Source organism: Gekko japonicus, unplaced genomic scaffold (assembly GCF_001447785.1).
Source record: "Gekko japonicus isolate JY-2015 unplaced genomic scaffold, Gekko_japonicus_V1.1 scaffold208, whole genome shotgun sequence".
Classification (NCBI taxonomy): Eukaryota; Metazoa; Chordata; class Lepidosauria; order Squamata; family Gekkonidae; genus Gekko; species Gekko japonicus.
Window position 1 is genome coordinate 933,464 of NW_015173680.1, and position 24,370 is coordinate 957,833.

At 46.6% G+C, this 24,370-nt stretch overlaps 3 protein-coding genes across 3 annotated transcripts in view; 2 read left to right on the forward strand and 1 right to left on the reverse strand.

The window, feature by feature from the left end:
• GGCX (gamma-glutamyl carboxylase) overlaps positions 1-11,047 on the forward strand; it is a 19,242-nt gene extending 8,195 nt beyond the window's left edge. The window contains exons 5-15 of the mRNA XM_015423019.1: positions 503-581; positions 1,795-1,901; positions 2,087-2,250; positions 3,007-3,284; positions 4,710-4,841; positions 5,579-5,730; positions 6,388-6,557; positions 6,810-6,940; positions 7,437-7,584; positions 7,798-7,993; positions 9,870-11,047. Of these exons, the coding sequence (XP_015278505.1) occupies positions 503-581; positions 1,795-1,901; positions 2,087-2,250; positions 3,007-3,284; positions 4,710-4,841; positions 5,579-5,730; positions 6,388-6,557; positions 6,810-6,940; positions 7,437-7,584; positions 7,798-7,993; positions 9,870-10,032 (1,720 nt within the window). The 3' untranslated portion in view covers positions 10,033-11,047. The remainder of the gene's footprint in view (positions 1-502; positions 582-1,794; positions 1,902-2,086; positions 2,251-3,006; positions 3,285-4,709; positions 4,842-5,578; positions 5,731-6,387; positions 6,558-6,809; positions 6,941-7,436; positions 7,585-7,797; positions 7,994-9,869) is intronic.
• Positions 11,048-15,386: 4,339 nt separating this feature from the next.
• DKK4 (dickkopf WNT signaling pathway inhibitor 4) lies at positions 15,387-18,461 on the forward strand. Its single transcript, XM_015422999.1, has 4 exons — positions 15,387-15,497; positions 16,395-16,545; positions 17,159-17,308; positions 18,208-18,461. The coding sequence occupies exons 1-4, from the start codon at positions 15,387-15,389 to the stop codon at positions 18,459-18,461; spliced, it is 666 nt and encodes a 221-aa protein (XP_015278485.1).
• Positions 18,462-19,911: 1,450 nt separating this feature from the next.
• Positions 19,912-24,370, reverse strand: part of POLB (polymerase (DNA directed), beta) — a 12,262-nt gene continuing 7,803 nt past the window's right edge. Inside the window, exons 11-14 of the mRNA XM_015423011.1 lie at positions 23,953-24,039; positions 22,323-22,387; positions 21,107-21,246; positions 19,912-20,582 (exon numbers count right to left, since the gene is read on the reverse strand). Of these exons, the coding sequence (XP_015278497.1) occupies positions 20,488-20,582; positions 21,107-21,246; positions 22,323-22,387; positions 23,953-24,039 (387 nt within the window). The 3' untranslated portion in view covers positions 19,912-20,487. The remainder of the gene's footprint in view (positions 20,583-21,106; positions 21,247-22,322; positions 22,388-23,952; positions 24,040-24,370) is intronic.

Here is a 24,370-nt window from a genome sequence, read left to right on the forward strand (position 1 = left end):
TACTTTATTGCCCCTTATTCCTTGGGAAACTTGGAGTGGCCATTTTTAACCCTTGCAAAAACTTGCTTGGAGTCACTTCCTCCAGGCCACTTGGTGAACTTCAAGCTGAATGGGATTTGAAATTGGGTTCCCCATGACAGCGTTCCATTCGCCTCAGCATTTAGTCATGCCAGCCATATGACCACAGAAATGTCTTTGGACGGCGCTGGCTCTTCAGCTTGGAGACGGAGATGAGCACCACCCCCTAGAGTTGGATTCGACTGGCTTTCAAGCAAGGGAAACCTTTACCTTTACCTCCCCATGTCTAGGCCCCAAACTACCCACTGCAAAAAGCTATTACTTCACCTCTGGGAGTCCATTCAGGGCTGCAGCAGGCACCCCTGTTTCCCACCCCCCCAATTCTTTCCCTTACCATAGAGTTCTCACAAAGCCTCTGCACATCTAGGATCATGCTCCTAACAGTCCTTTCTGGCAGCCCTTGCTGATAATTCTTTTCCCATAGGTCCATTGACGGCTTCTGGAATCCACGGAAGAGAAATGCTCATGTGCCCCTGTGGAACTACACAATGCTGCGCTTCCAGGTACAGTGCAGACGCTACTGGACTGCGGCCCCACTTTCCTGCATGCCTGCTGTGCTAGTTTCTGCACCAGTGATGTCCTGTTGAAGCAAAGGGAGCTCTGTGTGATAGGTGAGCCACCTCACCACCCCTAGTGCTGCTTCCTGATAAGATACCTGGTTCCTCATTCAGAAGACCTGTAAGGGAATGTAGTGGCTAGAAGTGGAGCACTGGTAGCCAGCATGGGCAGGGGGTAAATCAGATGGGCGTGACCAATTCTGGGTTTGGATGAAAATATATAAATGAATAAATGAGGTAGCATATTATGGAGTTTATTGACAGCCACCCACCCACCCCCAGGTCTGTGGTTAAACTTTAAAACTTTAACCCAACCAAGAGGTCAAATGTATTTTGGTGCTGAAAGTCTTCTTTTCTCTTCTCCTGGATTGGTTATTATTTAAGGAAAAAACTTGTCTTCCTAAAACCACACAGGCGTCACGAGGTAAAAAGGAAAAACATTTGTTTATTTCCACGGAAAGGGTTAAGGATACTTAGAAGAAGTAGCAGGAGCTGAAGCTACTTATACATTGTAGTTTTCTACTTCTGCTGGACACAAGGCATAAGCAACAGTTCCTAATAAAATGCCCTAACCTGGATGGCCCAGGCCAGCCCCAGTCTCATCAGGTCTCAGAAGCTAAACAGGATCAGTCCTGGCTAGTCGTTGGATGGGAGACCTCTAAGGAATACCAAGGTCATGAAGTGGAGGCAGGCAATGGCAATCTGTTCATCACTTGTCTTGGAAACCCTGCGGGGTCGCCATGAGTCAGCTGTGACTTGATGGTGCTTTTCATCACACTAATAAAACAATGTATTCTGAGGCAAGTGAGCAAATAACAGCCAATCTGCAGTTAGAGAAAAAATTATAACTGAGTGGACCCAAGGTTATGGCATCCCAGATTATTACTGCATCCAAGATTATATACAATACAAAAACCTTTATTGGCGTATAAAATCAGTAAGATAAGAACTTCGTCAAGCTAAAATATCAGGTTATAACTACCAGAGTACTTTCAAATAGGCCCACAGGCTGGCCCTTGATTTCTTCCCTCAGCCCTAATGATTCAGAAGCCCTCCATGGCTTCTTCCTGTGGCCTCCTGTCTCTCCAGCTTTGCCCTTTATGCCTCCTGCTGACTACTTGGCCTCCGAGCCTTAATGAGGATTCTTCTTGTCAAACAGATCTTCATTGTTTACTTCATTGCGGGCATCAAGAAGCTGGATGCTGATTGGGTGGAAGGCTACTCCATGGGCTCTCTGGCAAAGCACTGGCTCTTCAGCCCATTCAGGTGAGTAGGAGGGGCCAGAGGCGGCTTGACCATTGTCAGAGGTCTTCAGTGTCTTGTAATGAGTGGCTCAGGTGGAATGATACAGCTCTTTCCCAAGCCGTTAAGGGCCTGGCTCCAGGTCCTGCTGAGCACTGCCTGGAGCTGTCCTGAGCCGCTCTTTACCTGTGCTGTGTCTCCTGCCTCAGGTTGGTGCTTTCCGAGGAGATGACCAGCCTACTGGTAGTGCACGGTGGGGGCTTGATGCTGGATCTGACAGCTGGCTTCCTGCTCTTTTTTGATGCCAGCCGCCCTTTTGCTCTCTTCTTTGTCTCCTACTTCCATTGTATGAACTCCCAGCTTTTTAGCATTGGTAAGTACTCTGCGTTACCCAAACTACCCCATTCAAAGGCTGCTGTATTAAGAGGGCAACTAGTCAGCCATAGCTCAGGACTGCAGCTTGAGAGATAGCTACCATTTCCAGCAAAGAAGCTCTTGTCAGCTGGAAGTTAATATGGGTTTTGTACTCTTCTCCTATCCATCCTTGGAGCACGGTTACGCTTGCACAAGGACCATGGATCTTCTGTGATTTCCCCTCCTCTCCAGTTGTCCTCCTTGATTCCAGGAAAGTTGATTACTGGGATTGTGGGCTCACATAGAATAACCACCATGTGGATCGGTGGGCTGATGTGACGAAGGCAAAGAGGGCAGAATTGCTGCATCTTCTGACAGTGCAGCTCTGCTGATAGAAGAGGTGAGAAGGGTAACTTTGCCCCATTCTCACTGCAGCTACCTGATCCACATGGCTGTTTCTCCAAGAAGGTCCTGTGACCCCAGGAATCAACCATCTTGAATGGTTGGAAAAGACTGCTGGATGGAGGGAAAAGTGGGGAAGATCACTTCACTGACAGGTTATCGGATGCAACCTATCGAGGTATTTGGAGAAACAGACAAGATGTTCATTGGATGGTCTTGTTCGGGACTGCTTTGTGTAGCTGCATTTGTGAAGGGTCCTTCCATTCAGATAGTTTGCTATCTACTAGTTTTTGAAGTCGTATTTAGCATAGGCTTGATCTTGCAGACCTCTCCAAAGGGGATTATTTGTCCTGGGTGCCTTTCTTGACTACAGGGATGTTTTCCTATACTATGCTGGCCACCAGCCCCCTCTTCTGCTACCCTGACTGGCCACGTCGCCTGACTGCCAAGCTCCCAGTCTTCTTGCAAAAGTTCCTGCCCTCAACAGATCCTCCACAGCCCAGCCAGGAGTGTGTGTACAGAGAAGCAGGGCAGCAGAGATTGGGCAGAACAACTCGGAAAGTGGGGCTGCGGCATAAGCTTGGAGCCATCTTTACGGTGTTGTATGTGGTGGAGCAGTTCTTCCTGCCTTACTCACATTGCATCACCCAGGTGAGACTCTTTTGGCAGTTTTAGGGTTCTATAGTTAAATTGTGGATGTTCTTATGGGATGGATGAGACCTTTCTTGGCATGGGTCATCCAAAGAGAAGATAACGGTGGGACTAGCAATGAGCAGCTCACAGGGTTGAAGAATGCCACCTGAGCTGGAATCCTGCAAATATAACTCTTCGGCTTCCTTGAGACATCTTGCTCCTATGGGACAGGAAGTGTGTGGTCCAGGGCCACCTGTAAACATGCTGAGGATTGATTGCTGATAGCAGTCTTAATCAGGGCTATAAAACTGAGGAGCTGTGGTAGAGCATCTCTTTTGCATGTCAAAGGTCCCAGGTTCAATTCCCAGCGTGTCCAGTTAAAAAGATCAAATAGTTGGTGATCCAGAATAGCGGTGTTTGGAGAGCCACTGTCAGTCAGAGTAGACAGTACTGCCCTTGTTAAACTAATGCTATGACTTAGCAGAAGGCGGGGTCATGTGTTCACTGAGCGTCCAGTCCTTGGTTATTTTTTAACAAAGTCAGCAAACACACAGCGATTTTTAAAAAGTCAGATATTAAGAGGAAGGTGCTTTAACTAAATAAATGAAATCATTTGATTCCAATATATTAAAATTATAAAGCAGAATAACAGTTTTTTAAATGAAATACAGGCCTGGAGGAAATATGCAGTAGTCTCAGATACAATGTTTGAAAGCTCAGTTGACTTAGGAAAATTTACTACCATAAATCTGTAAATCAAAGCTTTCAGAATGAGTTGTGACAATTCTCTAGATCATTCGTGAGGCCCTCAATAGCAGCAATAAATCAACCCTTCAGGTTTAATATGCAGTCCTTTTAATGTGTTGACTAGTAAGCTTAGCAAGTGTCTGTATTTTGGATTGGAGATCTTGGTAACTGAAGTTCTCTAGCTAAACCTTCTCACAGAGGAAGAAGACACAAGTGAGGCACATCTATTCAACTAGCTGTGAGAAGGCATTTGTTCAAGAGATGAAGGACTGCTGTATCAAACTTGGGGAAATTGCCTTTGTTACTGCCACTTTGCATTTCTCAGTGGATCTGTTGGAGCATAACAACTCCTTTTGAGCGGTTTGGCATACAGACAGATGCATTAGTACCTCGGACTGGATCCTGTTAAGTATTGTATCTGAGATTATTTGATGTTTCTTACTGTGGTTGTGTTTGGTTTGCTTTTTAATTAATTGATTTAATTCTGCTTCACTGTTACAATGTTGTACTAAAGTGAAAGGATTTGGTTTAGTTTGTGTAGGTTAGATGATTAACCCTCTCAGCTTTTAGGCATAGAGCGTTGGCTTGAGAGGAGGTGCTGAAACTGAGGGCATTGCTGTAACTGTTGGGGGATTGGAACAGCAGCATCTGCCCACCTAGGAAGAAGTGACATCAACCAGTCAATTCCCCACACAGGGTTATAACAACTGGACCAACGGACTTTATGGCTACTCGTGGGACATGATGGTCCATTCGCGCTCCCACCAACACGTGAAGATTACATACCGGGATGGTCTCACCGGGGACCTTGGTTATCTGAACCCTGGGGTCAGTTTTTCTTCCTTTCCTTTCTTTTGTGGGGGCACTTGCCAGAGCAGTTGAGGATTACAAATGGCTACCTTGCAGGAGAATGCCCGTCAAGAACACTGTTGCATTCACTGAATACACGGGTACCTAGTTTTCCCTATACATTCACTGCAAGAATTTATCTTTCAGGGCTGCCTGCTTGGTGTGCATATGGGAAAGTAAGCATGCACTGCTGGAAGATGTTTGTTTTCCTGCACAGAAGTGATGTTTGGGTAGGAAAGTATGTAAGGTGTATGTTAAGGTGGTTGTGCCTGTGAAATGAACCTTTCTCAGGCCTGTAAGATTTGAATGGCCTAGCAGAACAGTAAGGCCGCAAACTGGCACTTGGAAAGAATGATTTCTCAATACTTGCAAATTGCCTGACGTGTATTGATTTGAACTTCTTCAGGGGCAAAATCTTGGAGAAGCAGGCTGTTCTGTGAAGATTCTCTCCCTTTGATTTTTTTAAAAATCAAAATGTGCTGGGCCATTCACAAGTATTATGGAGTTTGGATCGAGCAAGCAGAACAAATATGCAAACTAAGTACAAAGAGTTGAATTTATGTAATTGGTGTAACACCTTTTCAGATTTATATTTTTCTACCTGCAAATTTTGGTGCATTTGGAATAGTTCATGCTGGGCGTTGCCCTACATCAGCAGCTGCATAGTTCCCGGCACTCCTGTGTCTCCTGTGTCTTAGCTGTGTGTGTTTGGATAGGTGTTCACTCAGAGTCGGCGCTGGAAGGACCATGCAGATATGCTGAAACAGTATGCCACCTGTCTCAGTCACTTGTTGCAAAACTACAACATTTCGCAGCCAGAGATCTACTTTGACATCTGGGTGTCCATCAATGACCGCTTCCAGCAGAGGTTTGTGGGGGGGGGGGTTGAAGTAGAGATGCTGGGTGGCAGCAAGTCAGAAACTTAAACTGACACAGCCACGAGAGCTACAGTATGCAAGCAGGCTGTGATAACAATCAGTCGTGCAAGCCTCACAAACTATTCCAAGTATGTTGTGATTTGATCAATCTGTCTGAAAGGCTGGTCCGACCTCTAGCAAACTACCACTTTCATTGTTTTCGACTTTCTGTGCAACCAGGATCCTGTAAAATAGCAGTATTTCAATATTTCTAGCCATAGATTGGGGTGCCTAGAAGGGAAGTTCTGCTGATGTTGAAGGGCAGGAGGGGTGGAAGGGGAGCTGGGATAGAGGTGATTGTCTGTCCTGGTGGTGCCCCATGAAGAGAGGAGGATGTGAGAAACCAAGGCTGGAACAACAATGGACTGTCTGCCCTTGGACTAGCAAGAGTCCATTTTGCCAAATAATGAGACCAGCTTCATAGTTGGGGTTGGTGGCTTTTCAGATAGAAATGGGTGCTATATATGTGTGTGTGTGTATCCAGGAAGGAGAGTTTGTGGGATAAAGGCAGCTACATGGAATCTGGGAAATAGAGAGAGCCATCCTCACTGCTCGATATATTTGGGATTCCCCTGCTCCACTTTGCTCTTTGCTCATCCCCTCCTCAGACTCTTTGACCCAAATGTGGACATTGTGCGGGCTGAGTGGTCACCCTTCAAAAAGACGCCATGGCTGAAGCCTCTTATGGTTGACTTGTCACCCTGGCGGACAAAGCTGCAGGAGATTGAGAAGTCACTGGACAACCAGACTGAGGTGGTCTTCATTGCAGACTTCCCAGGTACCCCATGGGACTTGGAAGCTGGCTCCTTGGGTAGGCCAGGTCACCTTGAGCTTACACCTTGGCCAAATGCCTGTGGGTTGCTTGTCATTAGAGCTGGACTTAACTTCACTAGGAAGTTGTGTGTCATACTTCTCATGTAGGTTAACTTGTACAAGGGGATGGCCTTTGGTAATAGTAGTGTTCCTGCAGTGTAAGAAACGCTCTTGGCCTGCATGTCAGCTGCTCATGCCCTGGTTGCCCCTGTGACAGGTCTGCACCTTGAAAACTTTGTCAGCGAGGACCTCGGCAACACCAGCCTCCATTTGCTGAAAGGGGAAGTGGCTGTGGAGATTGTCAATAAGCAGACAAATTATACGCTGCAGGAAGGAGACAGAATACAGGTGAGAGCTCAGAACCCAGGAGTGTGGGAGGTGAAGTTCCTTCAGCTGACCTTCACGATCTCCAGTGAACCTGAGGCTCTGCCCCAAATGAAAGAGGAAGGTGAGGGGAGCTTACCAGCCACTCACCCCATGAGCTAAGAAAGTATGACTCCACCTTTGCTCATATCTTCCCTTGGGAACCCCATGAGAGAGAACTTCACGAGGTCACCATGAGTCAGTTATGGTATGCAGGTGCATCACCTGTATGTATTAAATATTTATGTGAGGGTTGGGGACAATTGTGGAGGAGGGGAAGCCCAGGGAGGGTTTTGTGGGAAGAAGTTCCTCCCCAGCCCCTCTCTGATCGTGAGAAATCACCTGAGGATTTTCAAGTCCACATGGGCTGTTTGAAATGCAAGAGATAAGGCTGGGAGGCCTCTGGAGAATCCTGGTGTTGTGGGGAGACTTGATACCTACCTAGTTTTGCCACAACCGCTGCTTCTGTGCTTGGTCACAGCTGCCAGCTGGTGAATACCATAAAGTTTTCACCGTGTCCCAAGAGCCCTCGTGCTACATGTACATCTATGTCAACACCACCGAAGCAGCCCTTGAGCAGAAATTCACTGAGCTTCAGGAACTGCGGGAGAAGGTGCAGAATGGGAGTGGTGAGTCGTGACAGTGGCTGGCGAGGGCGGGGGGGGGGGGGGGAGGGCAACCCTTTGGCCTGATCCAACATTGGCATCTCTTATGTTCTTATGTAGGCTCCCTGCCTATATCGAACCTGTCCAAACTGGCCTCTTCTAGACTGCTCTTGCTTCCAGGTGGGCTTGCCTTCTTCTGAGCCCTGATCTTTTTATTTGCCCTTTCCTTCCCCCTAGAAACAGAACCTCTTCCCCCAGAGCTGCAGCCCATCTTAGGCAGCTCCCTGGAGAACGTGACCCAGACAGACCCAGTTGTCGAGGCTTTCCTTCGGCGGGAGCGGCGGATGGAGGAGCTGCAGAAGCGACGCAATGCCACACTAGGAGAACGTTTCCACCGTTTCACCACCAAGAAGTATTTCATCTTCCGCAGGAGGTGGGGGACATGTTCCCAGCAATAGCTTCTGTCCTCTCCTTATTCGTGAGAGACCCTTGCTGTATCAAGCTGCGTTATTGCCTCACTAAGGTTCCTTTTACGCTAAGTATTCTGCCAAACTGCTGCAGTTCAGTGTTGTCTGTATTTACCTTCTGTCTTGTTTCAGACCTGGCTTATGGTGGTATCTTTGGCTTTGAACACCATTACAGCAGTACCTGACTAGGTGTTGCTGACACACTTGGCAAAAGTGGTCAAGATGGGTGAGGTGGTTGGTGATGACCCACCATTTCATAGCTGCAGTGTCATTTTAAAATGCAGCCTGGCCCCTTCCCTCATTCTTCTTATACATCTACAAGTGCGAAGACAAAATGAGATCAGGAAATGTTTAAAAAGTTGGTTTTGCCTGCAGGTTTGTAAGCTTAAGCCTATTGCACTTCTGCTGGAGTGCAACAGTTAACTGGTGGCACTGGTGATCAATTAAGATGAGGCCACAAAAAGGATTGATTAAAGGGCTTGAGGAAGCCATGAGCTCATACGTTTTGGGAGTAGGGTTGTCAGGTCTTACCTATGTCCCGGCAGCGGGCTCCAGCCCAGGTTCCGGGATCTTCTGGCACACATGTGCAGCATGCACACCACGGTGACATCTCCCAGAAGTGACATCATTGCACCGGTCACATTGTTCAGGGACGCTCTAGCATTTGGGTAAAAAATTCCATGGTCACCATAGATTTTTTTACCCAGATGCTAGAGTGCCCCCACACGATGTGCCCAGCGTGATGATGTCACCTCTGGGTGATGTCATCACACTGGAGCTCTTCAGAGGTGCAGCTTCCCCAGCCAGTTGGCTGGCGATAGATTGGGGCCCCCAAAAGTGGGAAAACCCCTGCCCCAATTGGGAGGATGGCAACGCTAGTTGGGAGGTCTTTTGTTCACAAGAGCACCCCTTTAAGTTTCAGTTGCACCAGTGAAGTAGCACGACTGGCATTAGGTGGGGATGGCAGTGCCACATAGCTGTCAGAAGTTGCTTGGAAGGCCACAAAAGCAAGAAGTGTCATGAGCAATTGCCTGCAATAGCCTAGAATATGATCACTATTTGAAGGTGACTGAGCATGAGCCGGATGTCACAGGGAAGGCAGGCAAAGCTTCCTCTGTTGGTCAGTATGGCACTGCCTGCTTTTGCCTTTGCCATGGAGCTGAGCATGATGGAGTTGTAGTGGGAATGCAGCAAGGTATTCAGTGCAGACTAGAACCACAGTTATGATTCTTTGTGTAGATGTCAGCAGAAGAGCAGCACAATAGCGGCAGTAAAAAGTACTTGAGTAGACCTAAATTCCAGTCTCTTAATAAGAAAGAGACAATTTGCCACAATGCTGTTCTTTCAAGGAGTACTACATAACCAGCGGGTTCCATCTGTGAAGTTCTTCTGGGATCTTGAGAACTCTCTTGGCTCAGCGACACAGAATGCCAGTAGCTGTTTAAGGTGCCAGCCCAGCCTAGTTGGCTGGTTGCTTCTACTTAGGTGAGGCAGTGAATTCCCTCTGACCTAGCTTATTTTGGCTCTTTGCAAGGATTCCTGCAAGCGTTCCAGTGCTGCTTGCTTGCCTTAGCTGTCTGCCATTCCTTACCTGTCCTCACCCTGCTTTCAAGGTCTGCCTTCACCAAGGAGGCTTACCAGGAACAGGCTGGAGAGTGGCCAAAAATACATTTGCATTGCAGCTGTCGGTTAAATTCAGATTTTTCTAGTTTTGATGTATGATTTTTATCAGTGTTGTAAGCTGGCGAGTGTGCCTCTTTGGGTAAAATGGCAGGATATACATTTAAAAAAACCAAATACCTCCAGTTTTGCTTTCTCTATTTTCCTTCCTTATCTCTGCAGCCTTCTGATGACCTGGATCTCCCTACGGAACTTAGTCTTGGGGCGCCCATCCCTGGACCAGCTAGCACAAGAGGTGGCCTATGCCAATATGCAATATGACATGGACTCTACGGCAAGCAGCCGGGACACATCCCCAAAAGAGCCAGAGCGTTCTGAACTATGAACTACCTCAGCCAGCCTCCTGGGCTCATTGCACAGTGGAGCCAAGTTAAACTCTGCACGCACGCTGAGGAGTTGCTGCCTTGTTGGTGCTGTGGCCATCTTGTTCTGGACCTGGAAAAAGGCTTCAGCCTCTCTGGATTCCTGTTTCTCAATGGACAGCCTGCAGATTCAAACTGGACTTCTGAACCACTGCCAGTTGTTGTCCTGCTGCTCTGACTTCTGTGCTTGTGGTTTAGGTGCACATTTGTACGATGTCCAGAGGTGCAGAGTAGGGTGCAACCGAACAGGGCTGGGGGTAACATTGCTCTCACAATAGCAGCAGGTAGGCTCCAGGGGCATTTTGGGGGTGGGTGTTGCTCCCCTTTTCACAATACCCATGCTGCTTTGTTGGGTTACTCTAGAGCCAGGCTGATAGTTATGGGAGTGGGATCTTGTTGGCAAAAGGAAGGGGGGTGTAAGGATCTGCAGGGGCTGGCTTGGACTGCCACTTAGGAGGAACAAAGAAGGGCTGAACAAAAGGATCAGGGAGGAGCCAAAGGCCTAGAGGTTTCTCCCAGAAGCATTTCCTCCCATTGGGCTTGGCCACCGTGAAGCACTTCCTGTTATCTCCAGAGGCAATGGGCAGAGGAGTGGTGTGGAATGGCCGTCCTTTATGGTAGAAGGGGCCATGGTGAAACCATCCAGCCTAGCATTGTCTACTCTTGAGTGGAAGCAGCAGCTGCTGACTTTCCTGGTATCATCACTACTTTTAGCTGGAGATGCCAGGGGTTGAACTGGAGGGATTCTTTACTGGCAAAGCATATCCCCCTCTTCCCTTGGAGCCACAACCTGTCTCCCAAAGGCACACCCCCCCCCCGCCATCTTCATGTAACTGAGAAAGAGCTGGCAGCCTTCTGAACTGTGAGCCAAGTATCGGACCCTTGGCTCGGGCACAGTAGCCATTTTTGGCTTGGAACTTTTGCTAAGATCCAAAGGACCAAGTTTTTAAATTAAAGTATTGAACAAAAGCGTGTGTTTCTCAGTCCTTTCTGCCACAGATAATCTTTTTCCTGTTGTGTTTGTGGGGGTCTCACAGGGCTGTAGGTGGGGCTGCTAACATGGCCACTCATGCCCCTTGTTTTCTCAGGAAGGCACACACACACCCTTAGTCCTCTTCAGCTTTTCATATCAGCCAGTAGGACTGACTGCTATAAGAGTCAGGACTGCCACTAGGAAGCCCTGCATCACAGTGCCTAATTAAGGTAAAGCATTCCCTGCCATCATGTGGGACTGTGGACCCCTGGGCTTCAGAAAGGGCAGATAGCCATTTGGCTGTCCTGGGCACAGAAGTCCTCTGCTGCTTCTAGGTCGGTGATGGCGAACCTTTTAGAGACAGTGTCCAAACTGCGACCCAAAACCCACTTATTTATCGCAATTTAACCTGAATACTGAGGTTTTACTTTAGAAAAAACAACTCATACATTAACTTAAGATGATCCAAACAAAGTAAGGAAAGCAATCCCAAATGCTTTAATTTACTTAAAATTATTTGGCAGATAATTCAACACTTTAATTATGGTCTGGGCCTGGCTGGGGCGATGGCACGCGTGCCCACAGAGAGGGCTCTGAGTGCCACCTCTGGCACCCGTGCCATAGGTTCGCCATCACTGTTCTAGGTGAAAGAGGGAAATAGGAGAGCTTTCTGGAGGCCCACATCTGGCTGTCCAGTGGTAGAAATGGATTGCTGGCCTCAGCCCTTTGGCTAGATCCTGCAGGGCTTTTCTTGTGCACACACAATAAACTAGTCTGGTACATGTTTGCTGGATATTATCATGGACCCACACTGTATGCCAGATTTCCTGCATGGAATTGATAGCTGTGTAAAAGAAACATGACAAGTGAAGCAGCCCTCAGTTCCCAGAGTGCACAAGAACCAAGTTCGGGCCAGGGTAGCTTGCTGATTTCTGAAGGCTGGCTGGGAGTCTCTTTCAACCTGTTATTCCCCTGTTAAGAGGGAAATAATGATAACTGAGAGTAAGTGAGCTACAGTGGTTGGACCAGGAATTGGGAGACCCAGCTCCAAATCCCTACTTTGCTGTGGAAGCTTGCTGGGTGACCATGGGAAAGTCACACACACTCAGGCTACTCACAGGGATGTTGTAAGGATGAAAGGGAGAATGGTGAAAGCAGTTTTGGGTTCCTGTTAGGGGAGAAAAGGGAATGTAAACAAAGTAAAACCAAAAAGACTTTTTAGCAAGTGTATCAATATGCAGACATCCACAGTAATATTTGCAAAGCATCTTAAGCACTTCTACAGTACCTTTACTACATACTGAAATCTAAATAATAACAATTATTTATAGTTCTTTGAGTGTTTAAAGTGCTTCATACATATTTTCTGGGTCATACTTAGCCTGGAAGTTAAGTTGCTGCCATTCTTCTCTGGCGGCAGATGAGGCGGAAGAGATGAAGCTGACTTAGAAAGGCCTTGGGCTACCTGCTCAAGCGAGTTCAAGGCAGAGGCAATAGCCAAACCAGGCAGGGAATACCCTGTGAATGTGGGTCCTTTATCACCCCAGTGGGCTGATAAGAAACCCCAGACTGAATGTAACATATTAATTATAAGTTTTCAAAGCAATGCAGATAACAAATGATACAACTAAGCAAATAGAAGCGACATCAAAATCAATACAATATATAACTAAGGACAGAGGAAAACTCATAAGGCCAAATGATTACATAACACTAAAATCTCTCTCCCTATAGCACACTGCCCTCCTAATTCCCTCCAGCCTGACTAGCTAAACCCTAAACTTTCAGTATTACAAAGTAAACTCATAGCCACCTACTGAGGCACTCTACCATTGGGGTGCTCCCACTCCTGTAGCCAAGGAATTCTTGTTACTGAAGGAGAAAATGTTTCTTAACCTACTCTGACCTTTATTTTCCTTCATCAGGGGCATTATGTCAGATAAAAGGCAAATACAGGCCCCGGTTATACGGGCCAAAAAAGGGGGGGGGGGGAGTGGCTGTTTGCCCCGGGGCAAAATAACGCGTGAGCAGACGTCCCGTGGAGATCCCGTGGTTAGGGGGGAGGTGCCAATCACAGGACAATCCTGCGGTGCTGCAAAGAAGCGGGGCCATGGGACAAACGGGTTGTGTTGTTGTTTTGAAACTAAAGTGTGTGCATGCTCCGTTGGGTGCTTGTGCCCATCCGTGGAGACTTGAGGGGAAAAAAACCTTTTTGCGAGGGGACATGGGTGGGCGCTGGAACTTCCACCGGAAATGTGATCTGATGCCCCCTGTTATGTATTGACTTGAATGTAAATACTGACATGCGAATCGTCTCATTGAAACTCTAGGTTAAGCTTCAGCCTGGGCTAGGATCCTAATGTAACCAATAGGAGTCCTAGCCCAGAGAGTGTCTACCAATCACGCTGTAAAGCGGGACCGCTTGTGATTGGGCTTTATATCTTCAACCTCATAGGTTGTTATTTGTACAGGGGGTGTGGCTACACTAGCCGGGAATGTTTAAATATCGACAAGCCAGTGTAAATAGTTGGTTCGAAATCTGCTGATGATGAGTTCTGTCTCTGAATGGATTCTGGCTGGCGATCGTAACTAAGCTGAAGAATAAACCGCAATTCTTGCTGAATCACTCTCCGACTCTTTGTTAAGCGCACGACTTAACACCCGCCCATGCCCCGCAGTTTCTGGAAACTACTACCTCAGAGGTACTAGTTTTTTACAGCGCATCTTCGGAGTGAAGCCTCGGGTGAGCCACGGGAGCTCTACGCTTCCCAGATGTGGCGGTGAGATCGCGCCCGGAAAATCCGCCTATCTTCCGTCTCTCTAGCATGCCTAATGCTCCATGTGACCGCAGCCACAGACTTCCTTTTTGCTGCTCTCCATTCAGTTTTATCCATTCATTTCTCCTCCAGAGACTAATGTCTTCTATCCGTCCCCTATTCCAGTCCATGTTTTTTGTCAATAAAACTTGGTACATTAAGTAATTTCACTCCATAATATCTGTCCAGCATTTTCTTTTGTCCCAGCAAGTAAATGTTCCCCTACTTTTAGTATGACTTGGTTATTAGCTGTGTAGGTGAGAGAGATCTTCAGCCCCGTCCCCAATTGCCTGTATTCTTCAGTATACCTCAGTCTTTAAAACATCATTTTTGAACTTTCAAGATCACACAGAACATTTTGTTCATTACAGCTGCACGGGGGGGGGGGGTGTTGGATCCAGTGTGAGTTTTTCCCATTAACCTAAGAGGAGGTGTAATTTTTGCCAAGTCCCTCTTCCTGCTGTAGACATCCCCATTTGCCCCTCATGCCAAGCTTGACGGCCCCTGGCCTCAGGAGCAGCATTTTGAGATCAACAGTCTGAAGCAGGGAGGGGAAAGGCAGGAAAGTTCTGTTCTTCTGATGGAAATGCTTTCTGTCAGCTTCAAATTTAGTCTGGACTGGACCCTATAATAAGACACACCCAGGCCTTCCTCAGAACAGCATAACCATAACATTCTTCAGGGTTCAACAGGACTAGATGAACAGTTCTGAGTCACCCTTAGTGAACACTGAAGGCCAGCCATAAATCAAAAGATTACCTTTCATTTCGTGAGTGAAAATCGTTTCCACAATGTACCTGGCCAGAGGGCTGCAGGATGCAGGCTCCCGATTCTCCAGCAACCACAACTGCATTATAATGAAGGAAAACTGACTTCAATTTAGGAACTTCATGGCTCAAGCAGGTGTTTCTGGGGCAGCTGGCTTGAAGCAACCACAAAATACTCAGTACATTTCTATATCCTCAGCCTAACCCAGCTAATTAATTAGGATATGGTAGCCTGCCCAACTGAATCACCCTTGAGTTGTGAAAACAGATCCCAGAACAAAACCACTTCTTCAAAGGGATTACCGAGAGAGCAGGAAATACAGGTGATTACGCACAGGGGGCTTTGATACCTACCTCCCATCCGTCTCTTGTTCTGGCTCTTTGAACTGACTTTGATATGCTGCAATTAGGACACCGCTTGAGAGACAAAAGGGCCCCTGGCGGCTGTTTGCTGAGCTCTGGTTTTGAAGTGATCAAAGGGAGGTGGAGAGTCTGTGGGGTCTGAGGCGGAAAGGAAAGTGGGGGGCTCTTCTTATAAACAGGGCTGGCAAAGTGGGATGCTCAGAGAAGCCTGTTAAGCTACCAGGGTGAAATGTCACTGGCAGCTTATTCACATAAGGAACAATCCACAAGTTTGAGACATCTCTTGTGGGAAAGCGCGTGTTGCTTGGTGACTTTTTAGCCAAGGAAACAGGCAAGAAGGATCAACAGAAGGGGCTGTCATTTTCCAGAGAACATAAAAAGATTAGACTGTGAGGAGAATGGAAGCTGCCTTCTTACTGGGGATCACGTGTTTCTGCTCCCCTCTGACGGCCATGGTCCTGGACTTCAACAACATCAGGGGCTCAACTGAAGTAACCACATCCAAAAAGGTAAACACGGGAAGGGGAGGAGGGCCTGCTTGGGATTATTTCCAGAGGCTAACTGCAAGTAAAAAACCTGCAGAACCACAGGAATCATTTTTGCAGACATTTCCTATGCATGTCTACCTGGAAGGAATCACCATTGAATTGAATTAAATTAAATTAAATTTACTTCTGAGTAAATACGCTGGCAGCTCCTTAGAGAAAGCAGTGGATCCGAATGGAGGTTTGGACCAATGTTCCCTCTAAGCTGTGAAGTCTTGTGAGCAAAAATTCAATTTCATGAGCTACTGGCATTAAAGTTGTGAGTGAGTGATTTGGTTACTGCATAAACCAGTTTGCTCTGGAGCCATCCCTCCTGAGCTAAGACAAAAATGTGTGAGCCGGGGGCTAAAAAACTTTGAGCTAGTTCACCTTAACTCAGCTTAGAGGGAACTGTGGTTTGGACTCAGACTTAAGCAGCACAGCCTGTTTTCCCCCAGCCTCTCTTCCCTGGCTGGGAACCGCCGTGGTATAACGGCTGCTCCTCAGTTTCAGGCACAAAAAGGAGAGAGGGATGAATTTTTTACAGATCAGTATTCTTATGATTGGCATTCAAACAGTAGTAAAAAAAAAGGCCAAATGGCAGGATTCTCACCAGACTGGTAATTACAGTTCGGCTGTAGCGGGTTAGAGAGCAGAAAGTGCTCTCCCTCAACCAACCTGAGGCAGAAGACCTTTTATCCAAAGCGTCCCCCCGCAGAACTGCCCTTTTCACTGAAAAAGTGTCCCCACCTCTCTCTGTCACTGCCTCCATAAAGAATGTTTCCTGTAAGGATGTTCTTCTTAAATTTCCCCCAAAGAATCAGCTCCTCCTTTCTATGGATGCTGCTTTCTCCTAAAACGGGTGGGTTTTATTCCCCATAGAGTGCTCAGTGCTTGACAGACAAGGACTGCCATGCTGGGAAGTTCTGCCACAAGTCCTGGGAGGAGCTGCCCTACTGTGCTACCTGCCGTGGACTGCGGCAAAGATGCCAACGCAATGCTATGTGCTGCCCAGGGTCACTCTGCATAAATGGTAAGCTGTTACTGTAACCCAAGGGACTGATCGCGAGCCTGGGCAAGAAGAGACTTGAAATAGGCAACAGGGAGAGGATCCTTGCCTGTCACACCGTAGAGAGCCTTTAACCATAAAGGAGAAGCATCTGCAGAACCATGTCATGTACAATTCCTCTAATCAGAATGTTCCATCAACAGTGAGTGGCTGTATGCTGCACTTTATCCTGTTAAAGTATTTGGTGACCTGGTGTCTGGTGTGGCTACACAGTGACAACAGACATTATTCTGACTTCAAAGGGTCATTCTGGAGGACTCCATTATTAATATCATGTTTGCATATTCCACCCCTAGACCTTTATCCATGATTGGAGGTAAACGGATAAATATGGACAGGAATATGCACAGGAAACCCCTTTTTGAACATTTAATTTGATCTCCCACATACATACAGTCCCGCAGTCAGTGCTTAGTATCTCCAGTTAAAGGACCTCAGGTAGCAGAGCTGGGAAAGGTCTCCTGCCATTCTCCTTGGAATTTGACTGTCTATAGGAGAAAATACTGGACTGGAGGGACCAAAGCAGTGATGACACAAGACAATTTCAGAAACTGACCAGTCTCCTCTTCCGTGTCAGATGTGTGCAGACAGACTGAAAAGGTGACACAGGTTGATGGGAAGAAGCACATCGAACAGGTTGGCTCAGGTTCCAAAGACATACCCCACCATCCTGTTCAAGAGCACAACATCCAGAAGAAAGGAAATACCAGAACTTCGAATGATGCAGGTAAGAAAATGTGAACAGATGGACAGCACAGATTTTTAAAAAAACAGAAAGTACTGTTTGCTTATCATCAGCAAAAAAGAAGTACTGCAGTGTTTAAGATAAAAGACACCAGCTTACATTAAAATATTTTAATATATAGGATTCCATGCATGGCTAAATTCTTAAACTTAATCGGCTGACTTGAGACCAATGCTCCCTCTAAGCTGTGGAGTCTTGTGAGCAAAAATTCTACTTTGTGAGCTACTGGCATTAAAGTTGTGAGCGAGCGATTTGGCTACTGCATAAATTAGTTTGCTCTGGAGTCACTCTTCCTGAGCTAAGGCAAAAATGTGTGAGCCAGAGGCTAAAAAACTGTGAGCTAGCTCACACTAATTCAGCTTAGAGGGAACACTGCTTGAGACAATATTTTGATGAATCTGAGAGACATTTTAAGTATTTAATATATAGAATGTAATAAAACTGGATCATGCTATTAAACAGAAATGAAATAATAATATACTTCCAGTAAACAATGCAGTATTTGGGGTTGTTGTTGTTTTTTTTTAAAAGAAAACTGCCTAAAATTCTCAAAGGCAATTAACCATTCTACCTTTATAGAAAGCACCCTCCAACATAATTGTTTTACCATATCCCTATTTCCTTAAAAATACCCTGAACAGTTCCATTTCACATATCTTGCAAAACCATCCATGCAATGTATTGAGAATTTTCACAAGCAACTGTACCACAGCAACAGTAGCTGCCAGGGGCTCCAGTGGTGGGCCCCTTACATGGGCAGAGCTCTCAAACCGATGATGCCAACTCCTGACTCTGACCCTGCAGCTTCACAAGGAAAGAGGGGCAGAGGACAAAGCCTGAAACACTGATGGGCGAATTTAATTTTGTGTCCCTTCTCACAGCTCAAGAGGGGGAAAGTTGTCTCCGCACATCTGATTGCCTTCTGGGCCTCTGCTGCGCTCGTCATTACTGGGCTAAAATCTGCAAACCCGTTCTGACAGAAGGACAGGCGTGCTCCAGGCGAGGACAGAAAGAGGGAACTCAGGAACCAGAAATTTTCCAGCGCTGCGACTGTGGACCAGGCTTATCATGTCAACCACCACTCAGTAGGACGTCGCAACATTCACGCTTGAGAGTGTGTGTGAGAAACCAATAGTTACAGTTGTACTGGGCTCCTCCTACCTCTTGGAAGGTGGTCCAAAAGTTCAGTAGTAAAAGAGACATCCAGCCTATAAGTGGACACATTCTTACTATATAATTGCATAACCCCTGTAGTGCTGTTGAATGTTTTATATACCTGTACGACAGCCAAATATGCTGAGTCTGATTTTTGCTCTAGTGTAGCATGAAGTTATTTTTTTCCTCTCATGACTTTTTAGTTTCCTTTATGCTTTGAATGGTACAGACTCAATACTTCATCTTCAAGCAAAGATGAAGATCCTGCTGTGCTTAATGAGATAAATAACATGCATCAGCCAAAGGGATTTTGAGAGTTTAAAGTCAACTGGCAGAGTTGATCATTATAAGTAACAATGTCGGCTTTGCCTTGCTGGATCTGACCAAAATAATCTGTCTGGCCCAGTGTCCTGTCTCCACCAGGGGCCAGCCAGAGGCCCTTGGAAATATCACTCAAGCCTTGACTGAACAGTGTGGCTCCTGCTGCCTCCCTGAATCACTTCTGCTCTTGCTCGGCTACGTACCACACCTGCAATGCCGTAACGCCTGCAAAGCAGCCTCTATAACTGGTCTCTTTCACAAAGGCACTAAGTATCATGTATGCAAGTAGGAGAGCAGATGTGATTCAGAACATCTTGTGTTCCATCTAAAACTGGACACCACACCACCAAACTCAAGCACTTTTTAGCTCTGCTATCTGATGGGTGTTTGGCACTCCCCACTGATCTCGACCAAAATTGCTCAACTTTTGCAGGATTATGTTTGAGCTTTCCACACATACACCTCACATAAGATGGGGGGATGAAGTTCACTCAAGGCATCAGATCAGTGTGGTTGAAAACAAGTAAGCTACTTCTGGTGCCAGAATAATATCATCTCTATTTCATGTGTTGGTTCCCAACTTTGCCTTTGCAGTGCCATCTGCTATCCAGCCAATAAACACACCCTTGTCTGCACTTGAATTCTGAGTCACACAACTGGGCTGCATCTTCCTATACTCACCTTTGCCAGCTCCTCCAATTATACACCTTGTGGCTGAGCGGCTGCTGGGCATGAACTCTTGGATGGCTTCACTCCTCTTTAAGATACAAATATTTTCTCACCACATCCTCCTCCTATATACCATGTACAGTATGTTTCACTTTGGCCCACCTTATGTTGGGCACTTTCCAAAATCAAGCAAAGCCATTGATATCATGTACTTGTGAACATATATGTAAGTAGTTATTTATAAATATTTTAAAACTGTGTAATAATTCTATCAGTTTTCCCCAAGAAAGCTGCAAAGAATAATTATACTGGAACAAAAATACTGCAGCCTGTTTTGACTCCAAGCAACATGTTAAAGGTCCTCACCCAGCAGAATAAAAGCAGACAAAGTGAAAACAAGATATGTTTTATTTGTTTCTTGCTTTGCATTGTTTCGTGTGTTTTTTAATCTGCTCCCTTGAGAAGTTAAAAACTTATCCACAGCTACAGTCTTGTTTTAAATTACGGAATGAAACAGGAGTTTCTCCGGGTTCTAGTGCAGTATACAACAGTTCCAGATAGGTTTTCCCCACACTAAGCAAAGGGTTAAATCAAGCCCATAGACTACCCTTTTGAGAGCGGCAGACACAGCCCCTGTTCTGCTGAGGTTTTTCCTGCAGCCCTGAGCAAGCCTCATGGAAAGGGTACTCTGCATCCCACATGAATAAGCAGCCATCGACTGAGGAAGGCACACATACGTTCCTGTTGCACAGGTTTGGATTCAGTGTCAATTTATTACGGAAACGTGGTAGCATGATCAATTAAAAGGAAAATCAACATTTAAAGAAAGAATGCACACCATTACATCGTACTTGGCAGTTTAATTACAGTGTATTTTTTACAGGGAAGTGGACCAAACTGTTTAAAAACAGTCACGCTTACACACACCTTCCGAAAGAGCACCACACAATAAATATGCTCCTGCGCTCAATTGCCAAGGCCTCGGCCCACGGAAGGAGCTTTGAGCCTGCACAGAGCTATTCACTCCGATCCTTCGGCTCTCGGTATTTCCACTGGATGTAGTCAAAGATGTCCTTTTCACTGTCCACTGGGAGGGGCTCTCCAGCAACCCCTGCAAATGCACCACAAAAGAGTAAGTCACAAAAGGCTCTGCCGCTTCCTGCAGGAAAGGACACAGGTTTACTGCAAGCCATCAAATCAAACACAACCCCCCCACCACCAATTCTGCAGCCAAAATTGTGAGCAGGTTATGCAAATAATACTTAATATCAAAATGAGCTGAATTGAAGAGGACACACATGCCGAAAGGCATTAGATGGAACAAGCCACATTGAGATGATTTACCTCGGACACTTCTAGCATTTGTAACAATGGACAACAGCAGAAAAAGCAGGAAGCCCATTTCTTGTGGACACCAAAAGCATTAAACGAATCCCTACCCCACCTTTTATTTAAGCACGGGCTTCACTTGCTCTCTGGAAACATGAGTGCTAGACACTGATGGTTCTTTTCCCCAAGGAGTCTTGAAAGACAAACCAGATTCCTGAGTTTGTGACACAACTGCAGCCAGGCAGGAAGCCTCTTCCCTCTCCAGCCTTGCCAAAATCGGCTGCATGAGTTCGGGAGGACACTCACCTGTAACCCCCAATGGTCGGATTGTGTATTCATTGAGGGTGAAGCCCATTTCCAGAGCATGAGTCCGCATGTTCTTATTAAATATGTCACTTCCAGTGAAGTACAGGACTCCGCAGTAATACTGATCCTTGGGAATCAACCTATAGTGTAACCAAGAGAGAACAGCTTCAGTTTATGGTGATGAGAGAGAGGCAGAATCTTGCCAGTGAAACTGCCCTTCAAGAGACTCAGCCAGTTTGGTGCAGTGGTTAAGTGTGCGGACTCTAATCTGGGAGAACCGGGTTTGATTCCCCACTCCCCCACTTGCAGCTGCTGGATGACAAGTTCTGACAAGTGCTGTCCTTGAAAGGACAGTTCTGGAAAGAGCTCTCACCTACCTCACAGGGTGGGGGGGGAGGGGAAGGGAAAGAAGTTTGTAAGCCACTCTGAGACTCCGAGTGATGGGCAGGGTATAAATTCAATCTCTTCTTCTTCCTGACCACCATGGCTGCTAGTGTCACAGCTCTTAAACCATTTTACTTTTATCAATCCAGTCATAGTATTTTTTTTTAAAATCCTGATGCTGTTTATTTCGGGGGGGGTGGTGGCTCACTTTAATTTTGAGCTTTATGCTGCTAATTCACTCCCCTCCACTGATTTTATTGTTTCGCTGTCATGTTCTATTTCATAATTTACATTTGCAAGCAGAATGAGAGATAGAACTTAAGTAGACACAGCTTGTGTTCACATACACACACAGAATACTTAAGTAGACACAGCTTGCATTCACACACACACACAGAGTACAACAAACTAGGTAACCAAGCCCAGTGTGAGCAACCTCTGTATGCTGCAGAGAGACACAGGGAAAACAACAGGCACCAGTGGGAAAGGCAGAACGAAAGTAAACTGGCTCATTGCTGGCTTTTTCAGGAATGCAGCCCTGTTTCCTACAAAGAAGTAGAGAGCTACTCCTCTGTCCACAACTAATAGTCTTCGTTCCTTACTTCTGGCCATAACTGCTACCCCTAACTCACTACCAATACCACAATCAGGTACCCTTAATGCAACATTTTCATTGTTGCCTTCTCTGTTAACACCAGTAAGGCTTTGTCTTCAGCCTTTTCTAACCCTGGAATTCCACTTAGAAAATCGTTACGCTGGGACGGTGTCACTTCCAACTAATACAGCAGTGGAAGAAAAGCATCAACAGGGCCACATTCTGCTTCAGTTTTACCTGATATCGATTCTCCTGAAAGGGCTATCGGCCTCCTCATCTTTGTTTGGAAGTCGACCTACTCCCTGGAAGTAAAAAAAACAAACCCACAATGAAGAGAGCAACGGTGGTTGAGCCTCTCCACACCCCCACCCAGGCTGAGCACACTGTTTCCAGGAAGCTCCAAATTTGGCACAGGCAGAAATTGAAACAGTTCTTACGAAACGTCAGAGCCAGTTCTAAACACCATCAATTGGAATTCCACTCCCACACAAACAAGGCTAAGAGCGTGTTGCAAGTTTGTAGGAAAATGCCTTACAATCTTCTCAGTCTTCTGGGACCATCCATGGGCACTGGCTCCTGGACCACGGATCATCATGAAGGAGTGTTTGCTTGAAGCAAGCTTCTAGCACACAGTGTTGCTGCCTGGAGAGGCAGGTAGAAGTGTGTAGGCAATGGCCTTGCATGCAGCTTCCAAGTCCTGGCGGGCTATTTTTGTGTATTACCCGACTGGGGTAGACTGGGAGATACAAATGCCACTGGAAAGCCCTGTCCCCTGAACAGAGGGGAGAGGGAAGGAGGGAGAGAGCCTGACCCCCAACAGAAGTGGAGTGGGAAGATACAGGCCTACTGCGTCTTCCTCCCAGCTTGTGCCTGCCCACATTATGTGGGAGACCAGGTTGTGGCTACCGTGGCTGCTGCCTGCTTGCAGTAGTGGCAGCTCCTGCTGCCTCCATGGGGGCTGCCAGCTCACAGCAGCTCCCACCCACTTTGCATGGGGCCATTCCAGGACTACAGTGCCCCCAGCACGGGGAGAGGAGGCAGCTCCTCCAGGTCATCAGCCTACAAGGGCTTTCCCCAGTGGCCTTAATGGCCAATCGATCCTGGTTACCACTCACCTATGCCCAGGTCCCTCAAGTCACACTCCCACTCGCCCTCACCAAATTACACCAGCAACTAATCACCTTAAAAGCAATATGCCAGTTAAATGAGATTTTCACAACATGCCACTTAAATGAGATTTTTTATTCTGATTACAGAATTTATGTCGTTCTGGTGCAAGACCGGGGTATGTTTACATCTCAGCACAACCGTTACATAAGCACATACAGAGTGAGAACAAGGTCTGTGTGGACCACACAGATCCACTCAAGGTGGAGCTAGAAATCAACAGGCACACAGACAGGACTTGAAGGCATCTCTTCCAATAACACTTCAACTTGTACTTTGTGGCGAAAACCCACATCAAAGGGAGACTTAGCATCTGCATCCGGACAAAGAACACTCTGCTGAAATACAAAACCCAGGCTTTCCTCTGGCTAAAAAGCTCTTCCGTACAGCCTCCAAAAGCTGAATCCTGTGGGAATGTTTTAAAGAATGCACTTTCTTCTGAGGTCAAACATGAAAAGAGCTTCCATCTACTTTGATGTACAAAGTTTCAGGCTTACCAGCATTTAACAAAAAGTGAGATACACAGACAGGCAAGTCTGGGCTTTGCTACGTCCATTCTCTGGGGTCATAAAGCACCATCTAAATTAGAAGAAGGCTACAAACACAGCCCCGGTCTAGAACTTCACTGCCTGGCACTCCCCCCCCCTCCCCGATTTGGCTCTCTTGCAAGACACGGAACTAAAACAAAAAGGATCCTCACCATGAATTTGGTGTCTCCCTTTGACAGTGTATCCGTAATGAAATTGATGTTTTCCAGCTGTGCCACCACTTGATGCAAGAGCTTTGGCTGGAAAAGCAACAGTGTATCAGAGAGACAAGGCAACATGCAGATGCTGCAAACTGCAATGCACTGAAGTAAAAAACCCGGCGCCCTGCTCTCACACAGAATATTGGGGTGGGGAAGAGGCACTTGGGGACAGCGACAAGGCGAAGCATCAGGGAGCAAAGCCAGCCAAAGGCACTTTTGCACCTGAGGAACAGGGATCCAATAGCATTTGCCTTCCTCACATATTCTTCTGCAGAAGCCTTGTTGAAAGGAAGAGTGAAACCTCTGTGTAGACTGTGCTTTCACTGGTTCAGATGTCTTCTCCCCACCCCCCGGCCAGTTTTCACCTACC

Bases quoted from the DNA above. Each gene is read 5' to 3' on its own strand.
- DKK4 (XM_015422999.1), top strand. From the start codon at position 15,387: ATGGAAGCTGCCTTCTTACTGGGGATCACGTGTTTCTGCTCCCCTCTG. The intron at 15,498-16,394 runs GTAAACACGGGA...TATTCCCCATAG, and splicing joins AAGTAACCACATCCAAAAAG to AGTGCTCAGTGCTTGACAGA. The intron at 17,309-18,207 runs GTAAGAAAATGT...CCCTTCTCACAG, and splicing joins CAGAACTTCGAATGATGCAG to CTCAAGAGGGGGAAAGTTGT.